Here is a 14,603-nt window from a genome sequence, read left to right on the forward strand (position 1 = left end):
ACTAATGTCAAAAAACGTCTTACATTATGGGACGGAGGGAGTAGTTGCTAAGAAATAACTAAATCTAATGGAAACAGATATAAGCTTCAAAATCAATTAAAAAAGTGTCTAAAATAGAATAAAAGCTTTTGAATTACTGTTAAAATATAATTTAGAACAAAAAATGTGAAGAATGACTTACATCATGTATGATGTGGCAACATTGCATGCATAGACTAATAGAAAAATAATTGTAATTTATAAGTTTGTTTATGTGACATATTTTGCATAGCTTAGTTGGAGAAAAGATTTAAATGCATGGCTTAGTGGGGATGTTGAGGTGGACACTTTGCACGCTGAGAGAATTGGGATCAACTTTTTAAGAGTGTAAGATATCTCCCCTCTCTTTTCCCATCCCTTTGTGTGCTTATCCTCGACGGAGGGCGTGTGGAATGTAGTTTCGACTTTCAAGATCCGTCCAGTTTAGATTTTGATGGATCCATGTGGATTCAGCCACCTTTTGTGGTCCTCAGAGTTTTAACAGGCTCTTATTGGTGTTTTGTTCTTCGGGGTGGCGATGCTTTGCAGATCGTAGTCGTCGGCGTCTGCTAGTTTGCTTTGACGACTTCCGGGCTGCCGCTTCTACAAGTTTCTGGGTTTTAAAAAGTTTGCTCCACTGAGACGGAGGCTCACAGGCGACATCGAGCTATGCTCGCAGCACACCTGCCGGTGGATATAGAAGAAAGAAGACTTCAGCACACCCAAGGATTGAATGTAATTTTATTTTTCCTCTATGGATGTGGTGGGCCTTGAAGAAACACAAAGTCCCAGCAAAGTACATTACCCTCATCAAGGACATGTACAATAATGTTGTGACAAGTGTTCGAACAAGTGATGTCGACACCGATGACTTCCCGATTAAGATAGGACTGCATCAGGGGTCAGCTTTGAGCCCTTATCTTTTTGCATTGGTGATGGATGAGGTCACAAGGGGTATACAAGGAGATATCCCATGGTGTATGCTCTTTGCGGATGATGTGGTGCTAGTTGACGATAGTCGGACGGGGGTAAATAGGAAGTTAGAGTTATGGAGACAAACCTTGGAATCGAAAGGGTTTAGGCTTAGTAGAACTAAAACCGAGTACATGATGTGCGGTTTCAGTACTACTAGTTGTGAGGAGGAGGAGGTTAGCCTTGATGGCCAGGTGGTACCTCGGAAGGACACCTTTCGGTATTTGGGGTCAATGTTGCAGGAGGATGGGGGTATTGATGAAGATGTGAACCATCGAATCAAAGTCGGATGGATGAAGTGGGGCCAAGCTTCTGGCATTCTCTGTGACAAGAGAGTGCCACAAAAGCTAAAAGGCAAGTTCTACAGGACGGCGGTTCGACCCGCAATGTTGTATGGCGCGGAGTGTTGGCCGACTAAAAGGCGACATGTTCAACAGTTAGGTGTGGCGGAGATGCGTATGTTGAGATGGATGTGTGGCCACACGAGGAAGGATCGAGTCCGGAATGATGATATACGAGATAGAGTTGGGGTAGCACCAATTGAGGAGAAGCTTGTCCAACATCGTTTGAGATGGTTTGGGCATATTCAGCGCAGGCCTCCAGAAGTTCCAGTGCATAGCGGACGGCTAAAGCGTGCGGAGAATGTCAAGAGAGGGCGGGGTCGACCGATTTTGACATGGGAGGAGTCCGTTAAGAGAGACCTGAAGGATTGGAGTATCGACAAAGAGCTAGCTATGGACAGGGGTGCGTGGAAGCTTGCTATCCATGTGCCAGAGCCATGAGTTGGTTGCGAGATCTTATGAGTTTCACCTCTAGCCTACCCCAACTTGTTTGGGACTAAAGGCTTTGTTGTTGTTGTTGTTGTTGTTGTTGGATGTGTTTGTATAGACATATGATGCTTAAAATATGTAGGCCTTTTCTCAAAAAGAATAAAGAAAATCTTTGTTTCGTTTGTGTAGATATGTTCCCATAATAATCTCTCGAGCTCTCTAAGCTGACCTAATTATACTGTTGTGCCTGAAGGTAAGTAACGGATCACAATTAAGTCAGTTAACAAGAACACCGATGTTGTAGCTGTAGACCCTGAGTGGTGTGCTCCGTGGCAGGTCGTGGTGGTGGTGTATATAAGCAGTCGTCAGGCACACGGATCCACCACCCGCAAGAAAAGAAAGGAAACGACGATGGCCGTCTCTCGCTGCTCCATCCTTGTGCTCCCGCTCCTCTTCCTCTCCACCTTCCCGCCGCCCGCCTCCGCCTGCGACCGCTGCGTGCACCGCACCAGAGCCGCCAACTACGCCCCCTCTCTCACCCTCGCCGGTACGATTCATACACCCGCATACATATCTCCTAGACATGGCACATGCATGATTCTGATTGTTCGATTGTCGTGTCTTGCAGCCGGTTCCTGCGGGTACGGCGCGGCGGCCGCGTCCCTCAACGGCGACCTGCTCGCCGGGGCGGGCCCGGCCCTGTACAGACAAGGCGTCGGCTGCGGCGCGTGCTTCCAGGTGCGGTGCAAGGACGAGGAGCTCTGCAGCACCGCCGGCGTGAAGGTCGTCGTCACCGACCGCGCCAGCACGAAGACGAACGACACCGACCTCGTGCTGAGCAGCCCGGCGTTCGCCGCCATGGCCCGCCCCGGCATGGCTGGGCGGCTCGCCAAGCTCGGCGCCGTCGACGTCGAGTACAAGAGGTAAGAACAAATAAAAACAGCACCCGCCGAGCATTCCTGCCGTCATAAATTCATACAAGACTCCATTTGACTCGGGGCATGGAGGTTGGAAAGAGCTAGACTCAAGATTGTCAACGCTGGCGCGAATGTGCAGGGTGCCGTGCGTGTACGAGGGCAAGAACCTCTCACTGCGGGTGGAGGAGCGGAGCCGCGCGCCCAGCGAGCTGGCCGTCACGATCCTCTACCAGGGCGGCCAGACCGACATCGTCGAGGTCGACGTCACGCAGGTCGGTTCGCCGTCGAGCTGGACGTCCCTGACACACGACCACGGGCCGGCGTGGAGCACGAGGCTGGCGCCGCCGGGGCCGCTGCAGCTCAGGGCGGTGGTGACCGGCGGGTACGACGGGGCGTGGGTCTATGCCGAACATGAAGTCCTGCCGCGCCAGTGGCACGCCGGCGAGGTCTACGACACCGGCGTCCAGATCACCGACATCGCCCAAGAAGCCTGCTCCCCCTGCGACACGCAGGAGTGGAAGTGACGGGTGACGAGGCAAGCAAACAACACCGCTCTGCCTAGCCAAGAGGAAGAGCATCGAACGAACGGTTAGGGGCTCCTGCAAAGTACTGCGTACAAAATATACACTACAAATAAAGATATGTAGCAACAATGAAGTGATAATGAGTAGATGACGGCTAGGCTCGAACAAAATGCTACAAATGAAATTGGTGGTTGTTTATGCAAATGAAATTGGGAGCTTAGATCCTTTGATCGTAAAAAAATGGCCTCGAAAAAATACTACAAAATCCGGTGGCTTTTCTAAATGGGTAACGTCGCAAGTCGGCGCGCCACAGGATTCATGCTCCGTTGCTTTCGGCAATGATGTTCTTTGCTCGATGACATAGCGATTTTCGTTCATCATGGGCGCCGAGCTCCATCAGGTGGATGGGTCGTTGGTGGCGAGATTAACTTGTTGGACGACGGACGAAACTAGTCGTTGGTCTTCCAGGATTCACTGAACAAGCTAAACACAAAACTTAAAATGCAATACTGTAATGAGCATAAGCACACTTGAGAGTTGAGACACGTATGAACTGAGCTGAGCACAGTTGGTGACTAGGTGCACCATTAGGAGCAGAGATAGGATTTCAGCACCTGGGTGCCCCTACACCTTCTATGAACAGTAAATTCAAAACAAATTCAAAAAAAAAAATCAAAAAATCTGAAACTTTGGGACATCGAACATCATGAAACTTTTGATGGTCTTGAAAGTTTTAGCCAAAAATAACATTCAAAGAGCACTCAAATAAAAAACAAACCCATTGTTCAAAGTTTATGTATATTTTTGAGCAGTGATTTTTTTTTTGTGAGGGCTCCACAAAAGTTATTTGTTGCTGAAAATTTGCAGGAACATCAAAACCTTTGACAGTCTTTGATCCCTGAAAGTTTTAGATTTTTTTAAAAAAAATTTCAATTTTATATGAATTTACTGTTCATGAGGGTGTAGAGGCACCCGGAAGTTGTTAGACATTTCTCTTAAGAGCATCCACGACCAGACTGGGCAAACCGTGGACACGACTGCAGACAGCGTCAGCCCGGTCCTCAAATGTTCGCATTTGTAACCTTACTTCTGGAACTCATATGCATGCAAACACATGCACACTGAGCATCACACACAAACAATGAGTAACGCACGTGACTACGAATTATTCTTACATAAAATTAATAGTCCAAATGTCCAAGCATAAAAATTGTTCACAGTGCATAATTGAAACATAAAAAGTGTAGTTCAGTGATTTTCAGCATGGATCCATATATACTCCACAAAATCATTGAGAAGTTGCAAGCGCGCATGTTCATGTCAAAGTTGTCGATGCATCTACTCTCAGCTCAAAGTTGTCATTAGCCTTCTCCACGGTAGTCAGTATGCGCAAGAACAAAGCTTGCTCATCCGGAAGCGGCGTCGAAAAAAAGCCTTCATGATATGTTCAATCCAATGTGAAGTAGTACGTATAGAAGTCGTGCATCAGCGATCCTATCACTTGGAATAACTCTCTGGCCTTTTATCGATGCCTTGAAGTTCAATACGTGTTCCTCTTCCTTCTCAATTACTTTTTTGATGCTCATTATCATCATCATTTCAGCATCTTCATCGTCCAATCCAACGATTAGATGAACTCTTTGTATATGAATTCGCCAAGGTCTGTGACTTCCATAGCCATCATCCGACGATGAATCCATCGGCGACCTACAAATGATCAAAAGAATAAAAGAACTGTTCGGGTATTTCATTGAACACTAGACTGCAAAGTGTATGTCCAGAGGAGTTGACGTATCGGGGTGCCGTCCGATGCCCGCACGGATAGAGGCATTGTGGTTTGGGGTCTCTGGTGCAAGTGTTGTGGGTTAGGGGCGGTGGCGAAGCATGATGGCAGAGCTACGGTGGCGACTGTGCGGACGAGGTGTGCAAGAGGAGAGAAACGGGATAGATTGCATAGGAGAGGGTAATCTTCAAGCGATTTGGCACGGGTCCTTGCTGCGAGTCCTATGTACTGGACGTGTCCGGATGTTCCTATATCTGCCCCAGGTATGAGCTTTGTATAACAGCGTCGGTCGGCCTGAACGTGGAGCCGTGTTTGTCCGGTTCAATTGGACAACGTTTTTCTGTCCGGTCAATGACCCTACTCCTCGGTCCTCACGGTATGATAACGATGACCATTGGAGCTTGTAGTGTACTGGCCAAAATGTATGTAAGTAGTGTTGGCCCGTGAAATCAAGTCAAGATTCTCTCAGAGTGCGCTCTACGTCTGTCCGCCGCCACCAACCAGGAGCGGCGCCGTCGCACCGCCTATTATCCATTTTTGGAAAACAGTGGCCAGAACTTAGGCACAGGGTGACGCAAACGAGCAAAACGTGCACGTCCTTGAACTCCATGTAGTATGTCTGCATCCACAGGCCAACCGCTTAAATGTTGGAATACCTTGAGTAGTTCATTAGGCCTAATTTTAGCTGAGTGGATGCAAATCAGACCATTCTGATCTTGATGGACGCGTGTGTGCCTTTTCAGGACAGTGCAAAGATTAATTAATGTGTAACGAAAGCAACATGAGGACGCTTAACTGACTCGAAAGTTCTTATCAATTTTGCAGCGGCCTGAAAGATTAGGTGCATGCATGCTAAATTAAGCCATATCCCTTGTGTGCAGCATCAAGCGATAAATCGAATAGACGTAGTGCGATCGATCGGTGCGGTGCTAATTCTATCAATAAACCAGAGGTCTACCCGGCTTTCCGAAACATCTGTTCATACAAACGACAATGGGTAATTTTTTTTGAGTTATTTATTCAAAACCACCACACTTGGGGCTTGGACAACAGGTCAGTACCAGATTTGAGTCAGGTCACATAAAACCACCAGTTCGAAGCCTAACCTGTAACGCGGAGCACTGACAGGCTGATTTGGCCGCAAAAACAGCGAAACCGACAGGTTGGGCCCACCTATCGGGCTGACGTGGCATGCCTATGTGGACAAATACGTCGAGGTGGACATGGGACCCACATGTCATTGAGTCGGTGCCTCCATTTTTCATTTTTCATTTTTATTTACACCTCCTTTTTCGTATGGGCATTTCGTCAAACAGGTTCTGGACGACGCTTGTCTCCTCGCAGAACCAGCAGAAGCTCCATGCTGGTCAACAGGAGTCACCGGCCGCGGCGCCGCCGCCGCACGCGTCGCACCGTTCAAGGTCAGCTGTGCCCGTCAACGTGGTCCTTCCTCCTCTGCTGCGGCGACTCGCCGCAGTCACCATCCTGCCAGCAGCCACGGTCGTGCGCCCACGCGCCCGAGCTCCGGGAGGTGTGGTGCCGGGGGTCATGGGGAGCGTCGGAAGCTCGTCCACCTCCCCATGGAGCACCGGCGGGGCAGGCATGGAGCAGCCATGGAGCGCCGACGTGGTGGGCGCTCTTGCGCCGGGATAGGAGGAGGCCCGCGGATCCGTCGGCAATGGCAACGACGATGTGAGGTCGCCCGCGCCCAGAGCAAGCTCGCCGTCGGGATGCTTGCATCCATATGGTCCACCTCTATCCACCGCAGTGACCTTGCCGCGGTCAACGCCGTGCCACCGGCCATTGTTGTGAGCCTGCACGCCCGAGCTCAGGGAGGTGGCGTCGGGGGATCATCAGGGCAGCCGCAACTTGTCTGCCTCTACATGGAGTGCCGACGAGGGAGGGGGAGATAGGTGGCCGCCGCCGCTAGGGCCAGGAGAGAGAGGGGGGAGGAGGACGGCAGTGTGCTCGCCGGAGCAAAGAAAGATGTGGCATGGAAGAGAAAGCTAGAGATGGGGAATAAAAAAGAAAAGGGGAAAACATGTGACGCTGACAGGTGGGTCCCCCGTCCACGTCAGATTTTTTGTCCACATAGGCATGCCAACTCAGCCTGACAGGTGGGCCCAACCAGTCAGTTTTGCTGTTTTCTCGAGCAAATCAGACAATCAGTGCTCTCCGTTACAGATTAGACACAATTTTGGTGGTTTTTTGTGACCTGACTCAAATCTGGTACTGACCTGTTACCCTAGCCCCAAGTGTGGTGGTTTTGGGTAAATAGCTCAAATTTTTTCCCAGGTTTTGTTTTGAAATGTTGTGAGTTCAGCTGGTACAACAAAGTGGTTGTGTTGTCCTAGCGTAGGAATAATATCCCCCTCTCTTTTTCCCGTCCCTTTGATGTGCTTACCCTCGACGGAGAGCGTGTGGAACGTATTTTTGACGGATGACAGGTCTTCTAAGATCCGTTCGGTTTAGGTTTCAGTGGGTCCATTTTGATTCGGACACCTTTTGTTGTCCTCAGAGTTTCTATAGGCTCTCAATGATATTTTCTTCTCCGGGCCAGCGGTGCTTTGCAGATCTTAGTCGTCAGCGTTTGCCGGTTTGCTTCGACGACTTCCCGGCCACTGCTTCTACAAGTTTCTGAGTTTCAAAAAGTTTACTCCGCTGAGACGGGAGCCTCAGGGGTGGCATCGTGCTATGTGCGTGGCACACCTGCCGGTGGATATGGAAGAAAGAAGACTTCGGCGCAGTCAAGGATTTGAATTAATTTTATTGTTCGGTATGAATATGTTTGTAAGGACATTGTTGCTTAAAAATGTAGGTCTTTTGTTTCGTCTGTGTAGATATGTTCCCATAACTTGTTTGCTAAATTTCAGTCGAATGACACTTGCATATGTCTCAGTCGATGCTATATTCATGAGATGTTACATTGAGATTTGTGCAATTTTTTCTTCACATATCTCATTATTCTTTTTTACTCCCTCCATAAAGAAATATAGAAGTATTTGATATGTCACTTGATTAAGACTTAATTAAATATCAATTTACTGAGATCGTAGCCACGCCCTTCCCATAATAATCTCTCGAGCTCTCTCCAGCTGACTTACACAGATGTGGCAGAAGGTAAGTACGGATCACAATAAAGTCAGTTGACAAGATCACCGAGGTTTGTAGTTGTAGACCCTGAGTGTTGTGCACCGTGGCAGGTCGTGGTGGTCGTGTATATAAGCAGTCGTCAGGCACACGGATCCACAACCCGCAAGAACAGAAAAGAAACGACGATGGCCGTCTCTCGCTGCTCCATCCTTCTGCTCCCGCTCCTCTTCCTCTGCACCCTCCCGCCGCAGGATTCAAGCTTGTAGACGTGCATGCTCTAGCCAATGCAACCAAAAAACCGATCTGATGGAAGAGACTAGGCAGCACATTATACGTTAACACTCCCCCTCACGTGTGGTTCCCCCAGGCCTAAACGTGGACCGAAAGTGAGCTGCAATTTAATTGCGCTAGCCGGGTCTTGAACCCAAGACCTCTTGGCTTTGATACCATGTAGAAATGCATGCTCTAGCCAATGCAATCAAAAAACCGATCTGATGGAAGAGAATAGGCAGCACATTATACGTCAACAAAGCTCCGTTGCTTTCAGCTACGATGTTCTTTGCCCGCTTACAAACCATTTTCATGGGCGCCAAGCTCGATCGGTTGCCTGGATGGGTCGTTGGTGGCGAGATTAATTTGCTCAACGACAAAACTAGTCGTATTTTTATTTTTATTTTTGCGGGGGGTGAAACTACTCGTTGCTCTTCCAGGATTCACTGAACGAGCTGATCGCAAAACTTAAACGAAACTGTAACGAAACTACTACACGTACAAGCATGACTTGTCCGATTTGATACGATGCAACATCCAACCGTTGCTGGACTTAGAGTCCAACTGACATACGGTTTGATCTGCTCTGTCGGATAGAATTCGTACGTGAAGTGTCGTACGTATAGCACGGTTCAAACTGTAATGAGCAAAAGAACAATTCAGACAAGAGCATCTACGATCGGGCAAATAATGTTCAGGATAAACAAATCTTTTGTTTGGACTACTTCACACTGTGGCGAGATTAATATGCTTCCTATGTCTCAGTTATGCAGGATAAACAAATCTTTTGTTTGGACTATGTATTTTTATATACGAGTTCGATGCGACCGCGGACAGCATCATCCTGCCCTCTAATGTTCCAATTTGCAACCACAACTCTACTTCTAAAAAGGGCATGGCAGGCGGCCTCGCGGGCGGAGGGTGAGCGCACGGCGGCGCTGCCCCGATCTCCCTCCTCCGACCTCCCCTTGGGCAGCCGCGACCAGATCCAGAATCCCCTCGGCGTCCTCTCTCGGCGGCTCCCTCCGCTGTGGCTCCTCGGCCACGCCCGATGCCGGCTTCTGCGTCGGCGGCGGCCGCTGCCGCCCCAGCCCCATCCGCCTCTCGCGCTCCTCCTCGTTCGACTTCTGCGTCATCGACGGCGGGAGCTGCGACGGCTGCGCCGGGCGCGGCGAACTCCCTGGCCCGGACGGCCACCTCTCCGGCTCCTTGCCCAGCTTCCGCGTCGTCGGCAGCAGATGCTCCAGCCGTGCTGGGCGCTCTGGCTCCTCCTGCCGGTGCCATCAACGCCGTTGTGCCCCCCATGCAGCAGCCGCTATGCTCCAGCGGGGTGTGTGTTTCGGCTGCTGTTGCTCCTGAGGCGACATTGGAGCAACCATGGGTGAAGGTGGGGGGCCATCAGTGCCAGCGGCCGCGGCAGGAGTTGGCACCAGGGCCGCCACGCAGGATGGAGACTGCCAGCTCCCTCGCGTTCAAGAGAAGAACATACGGCCTCTGTTTTTGCTGCTTGGCGCCGGAGCATCTCGTCGCTGATTGTCGCGGTCCTGTCAGATGCCTGGCATGTGGCCTCCCAGGCCATCGTGAACGTGGTTGTCCCTCGCGCCAGCCAACAGTGGAAGGTCGCCGCCTCCGTCCTCGCTCGCCTACGGCTTCACCGTGTCATTCGAGGGACCTGCCGGGCTGCCAGGCTCCTCGCCACTTCAGCAGCTCGACTCATGGATCTCCACATCCGCATCGACGCACCTGGGCCTCGGTTGTTGCCCCTCCGGCGGTGGCGAATCCCAGCGATTCTGTTGTTGCTGATTTGGGATTGCTTGAACCTCTCCTTGCTGCTCAGATGGAAGTGTTGCGCTCCGAGATGCAGACCTTGACCGTCTCACGTTTGGAGGAGGTGGTCCGACCCCTTCATGACATGATGACTGCTTTGGAGGGGTGGACGACTCTACTCTGGGATACTTGGAACGAATGGAGGTTGTTGTTGGCCAGCTGGGCTACTCGCCGGCCTCGCCACAGTCGTCTGAGATGCATGTTGCAGGTTCTGTTGGGAATGTTGCTGGTGTTGAGGATTTTATCGAGAGTGATGTGGCTAGCTGCTCGTCTGAGGTCCTAGCTTCTGTTGTGCACCTTAGGGATGCGACCCCTGTTCTGGTCTCGTCTCTGCCCATGGAGGAGCAAGCTGAAGCCGGTGGGACTGTGGCATGCGTGGAGGCTGCTCTTTGCAGGCTCCCGACTGTGCCTCTTATGTCCCCGTTGCTCGAGCTCCAGGTTGGTTCTGCGGATGGGAGGGAAGCATGCATGTATGGATGTTTCTCCCCTCGTGCCGCTCTCTGTACATCGCCACTACCTGTCATGCCAAGTGACTCCGGGAGTGAGGTCGTCATCGTGGGCGTGACTCTGGTGCTACAATGTATGCCTGAGTTGCAGGTGTTAAGTGTGGAACCATCTTCGCCTATATCGATGGTGCTCTCGAATGTGGGCTTGCTTGGGGCGGTGACGGTTGCCTCGACGCCCTCTCCACCTCCGTTGGAGCCTAGTCAGTCAGAGTATGCATGTGTGGAGGGTGATGGTCCAGACACGGCTAACACGTGATCGCTTGAACCCTTTGGAGGTGTGGTTCCTATGGCTGATAAACTTGTTGTGGCCGGAGTGTTGGTGCCAAATCCTGGTGTCCTTTTAGCCACCAAGATTTGTGAATTCCTAGCCAACCTAGACTCTGAAAATTCTGGAAAGACGATTGGATGCCTCTTGGAGGAAAAAGCTTTGAGGGAGAAGCACATGAAGGGTGGCGCTAACTCTAGATCTGGCATCCTCAAAGAGAAATCTTGCAGGAGCAAAAGCAAGAAGGATAGCGCTAGAGGGGAGGTGCAAATGGTTCCATGATGGATGGTTCTCGGCTTTCTGAGTTGCAGATGTGTGCTCGGTCATGGGGGTGGTTTTCGTCGATGTGTTTTCCTCGAGTTGCATTATGTCGATTGGTTTTCTTTTACAGTACAGGGACCCATATGTTGTGGGTTGCAGTAGTAGTGTGTTGGGTGCTTCGGTCCCGTGGCTCCATGATTCGGGAGTAGTTCACATGTGGATGGGGTCGTGCTTTTGAGCATGGTTGTGATGGTTTTTGCCTGGTTTTCCATAAATTAACTAGGCAACTCTCTTCTTCTTAATTAATGGATGAGGCAAAACTTTTGCCTCCGTTTCAAAAAAAACTCTACTTCTAAAAACTCAAATCTATGCAAACACATGCACGTCAATCATGATACACAAAAAATGAGTAGCGCACATGAATACAAACTATTCGTATATAAAAATACATAGTCCAAACAAAAGATTTGTTTATCATGCATGATTGAGACATAGGAAGCATATTTCAGTTATTTTCAACGTGAATCGACATATACTTCACAAGATCATTGAGAAGTGGCATATGTGATTGTCACTTCACGCAAGAAAATTGAACAAAACTTTGCTCATCCGGAAGCGGCATCGATAGAAACATTCATGGTATGTTGGGTTCAGTGAAGTAGTCCGTACTACAGAAGCCATCCGCTGGCAACCCTATCCCAGGGAACTACTCTCCGGCCCTTTTATCGAACCCTGAAGTTCAGTACATGCTTGACTTCTATATCCATTTGTTTTTGGATGCTCATCATTATCATCATGACTTCAACATCTTCGTCGTTCGTATCCGATGATTCGATGAACTCTTTGTATATGAATTCGCCAAGGTCCATGTTTCCATAGCCATCATTCGACAATGAATCCATCGAAGACCTACAAATTACCAAAAAAAACAGCTCAAACATTTCATCAAACACATAGAGTGTGAGGTGCATGTACGAAAGAGTTGGACTTACCGGGGCGGCATCCGGTGACGGCATGGTCGAGGACTCGAGGCGCTATGGGTTGGGGCCTCCAGTGGCAGTGTTGTGGGTTAGGGATGGCAGCGGAGCAACAATGACGACGAAGCTACGATGGCGGTCGTGCGGACTAGGTAGAAAAGAGGAAAGGAACAGGACTGGTCACTTAAGAAGAGAGACGTCTTCAAACGATTTGGCGCAGGCCCTTGCGATCAGTCCTACATAGTAGGCACGTACATACGTCCTCATATCCATCTGATACGCCGGGTATGGAGAGTGTCAATCAACCAAACGTTTTGGGCCCTGTTTGCTCGGTCCTATTGGATACCCTTTTTCTATATAGATAGCGGCCAGACCACTCGGACGATGTTTGAAATAAATATAGGACGTCTGGTTGTAGATGTTCTAACCCTAGCCACCCATCAGTGCAACTGCAACCATCTACTCATCAGTCCTCACGGTATGACAAAATTCAGGCTCAGGGGTGACGCACACGAGCAAAACGTGTGCGGCCTTGTACACCATGTAGTATGCCTGCATCCACAGACCACAGGCTAACCGCATAATTGTTGAAATAGCTTGTGTAGTTAATTAGTCCCAAAATTTTAGTTGGGTGGATGCAAGTCAGACCATTGTGATATTCATCGATGCGTGCTCGGGTACGTACCCTGCTTTTTTCAGAACAGCGCATAGATTAGTTAATGCATACCGAAAGCAACAGGAGGACGCTTAACTGAATCGAAAGTGGTGAGCAATTTTGCAGCGGCCGGAAAGATTGGGTGCGTGCATGCTGAATTAAGCCCTATACCTTTGCGTGCAGCATCAAAGCGATCAATCGAGCTGACGTACAATCTCTGGCCGACCGAGGGTGCAACATGTGTAGCCGCGCGGTGCGATCCATCAGTGCGGTGCTAAGAGCATCTCGAGCCACGCCTTTCAAGGCGATTTTTTTGGGGGACTTCTATAGGGCGCCTTCAGCGCCGCGCAAGGATCTGCCGCCCGCAGCAGCGGTTGAATGGACCGGCCCACGGCCCACGATCACGCAACAAAGCAACGAGAAAAATGACAGCCAAAAATACCTCCCGACCGGGATTCGACCTCGCGCCCTCCCGATTCCACACGGTGAGGCTAGTCACTGCACCACCTAACTGCTAGCGGATATTCCCACCGCGAAAGTTTAAATAAACAGCAAATAGACGCGCTATTTATTGCACAATACACTGTGGCATTTATACATTTCAATTATTGAAAATATGTTCAAATATTACGGATGGAGTTCTTGGGCATGCAAAAAAAGGTCCGCGTATTCAAAAATAGTTCTGAATACACATTAAACATTTTCTTAGTATAGGGTGAACATTATTCAAAGAACACTGAACATTTTTTTTAAATACGCTGAACTTTTTTTGAATACATGCTGAACAAATTTTCTCTACACAATGAACATTTTTAATACACACTGAACATTTTTTCAATGTATAGTGAACAATATTCAAATACACGTAGAACTTTTTCTTAAATACGATGAACTCCTTTTGAATGCATGCTGAACAAAATTTCTATACATGATGAACATATTTTATACACACTGAACATTTTTCCAATGTATGGTGAACATTTTTCTTTAATACGGTTAACAAAAATTTGGAATTCAGAACTATTTTTGAAACGTGAACAAAATTCGAAAACATGAACACAATTTGGAATTTCGAAAAACATTTTCTGAAAAGTCAAACGAATTTCGAAAAATCTGAACATATTTTGGATATTGAAAATAGTTCATCCAATTCGAAAATAGTTCATCAAATTTAAAAAAGTTCACTAGTTTTCAAAAAAAGTTCATTGAATTTGAAAAGAAGTTCATCGATTTTGAAAAAAGTTCATGGAATTTGGTTAGAAAAGTTCATTGATTTTGCAGAAAATGTTCACGCATTTTGCAGAAAACAAAAAATGAACAAAACCGTTCCAATAAATAAGGAAAAAGAAAAAACTGTTCCAAAAACGAAAAAAAAAACCATTCCAGCATATAAAAAAATATTATAAGAAGAAAAAGGCCAGTAGTAAACACGTCAAGTAGGCTGGCTGGTTGGTTGTGACAACGAACTCTGAGCAAGGAGATCGCCAGTTCGAGTAACCCTGCGACTCTGTTTTTTGCGTCTTTAAAAAAAGTAACGTGGGCTGGCCCAGTGCGGTGAAAGGGGTGTGCGTCGTGTACCGTTAAGCCTAAAACGGGCGCCGTTTAGGAAATGCCATTTTTTTGTGCCGGCACCGAAAAAACGGTTCAATCATGCCTCCAAAAGCCCGCTTTTCGCCGGTTTCAGCCGAAGTTAGTGTCGGCGGATCCAGGCCGAACCCGGCACGGTGGGGGCGCCCAGGGTGTCAGGGCGAGTGGTTTTGGCGCA

The 14,603-nt window shown here is 48.8% G+C and overlaps 1 protein-coding gene across 1 annotated transcript; it reads left to right on the forward strand.

The window, feature by feature from the left end:
• The first annotated feature begins 2,168 nt into the window (after positions 1-2,168).
• LOC119294080 (expansin-like A1) lies at positions 2,169-3,429 on the forward strand. Its single transcript, XM_037572345.1, has 3 exons — positions 2,169-2,307; positions 2,389-2,683; positions 2,817-3,429. Exons 1-3 carry the CDS (start codon positions 2,172-2,174, stop codon positions 3,199-3,201), a joined length of 816 nt encoding a protein of 271 aa, XP_037428242.1. The 5' UTR covers positions 2,169-2,171; the 3' UTR covers positions 3,202-3,429.
• The last annotated feature ends 11,174 nt before the right edge of the window (positions 3,430-14,603 follow it).

This window comes from Triticum dicoccoides, chromosome 4B, assembly GCF_002162155.2.
Source record: "Triticum dicoccoides isolate Atlit2015 ecotype Zavitan chromosome 4B, WEW_v2.0, whole genome shotgun sequence".
Taxonomy (NCBI): Eukaryota; Viridiplantae; Streptophyta; class Magnoliopsida; order Poales; family Poaceae; genus Triticum; species Triticum dicoccoides.

Coding starts and splice junctions, on each gene's coding strand:
- LOC119294080 (XM_037572345.1), top strand. CDS start 2,172: ATGGCCGTCTCTCGCTGCTCCATCCTTGTGCTCCCGCTCCTCTTCCTC. Junction 2,308..2,388: donor CCCCTCTCTCACCCTCGCCG/GTACGATTCATA, acceptor CGTGTCTTGCAG/CCGGTTCCTGCGGGTACGGC. Junction 2,684..2,816: donor GTCGACGTCGAGTACAAGAG/GTAAGAACAAAT, acceptor GCGAATGTGCAG/GGTGCCGTGCGTGTACGAGG.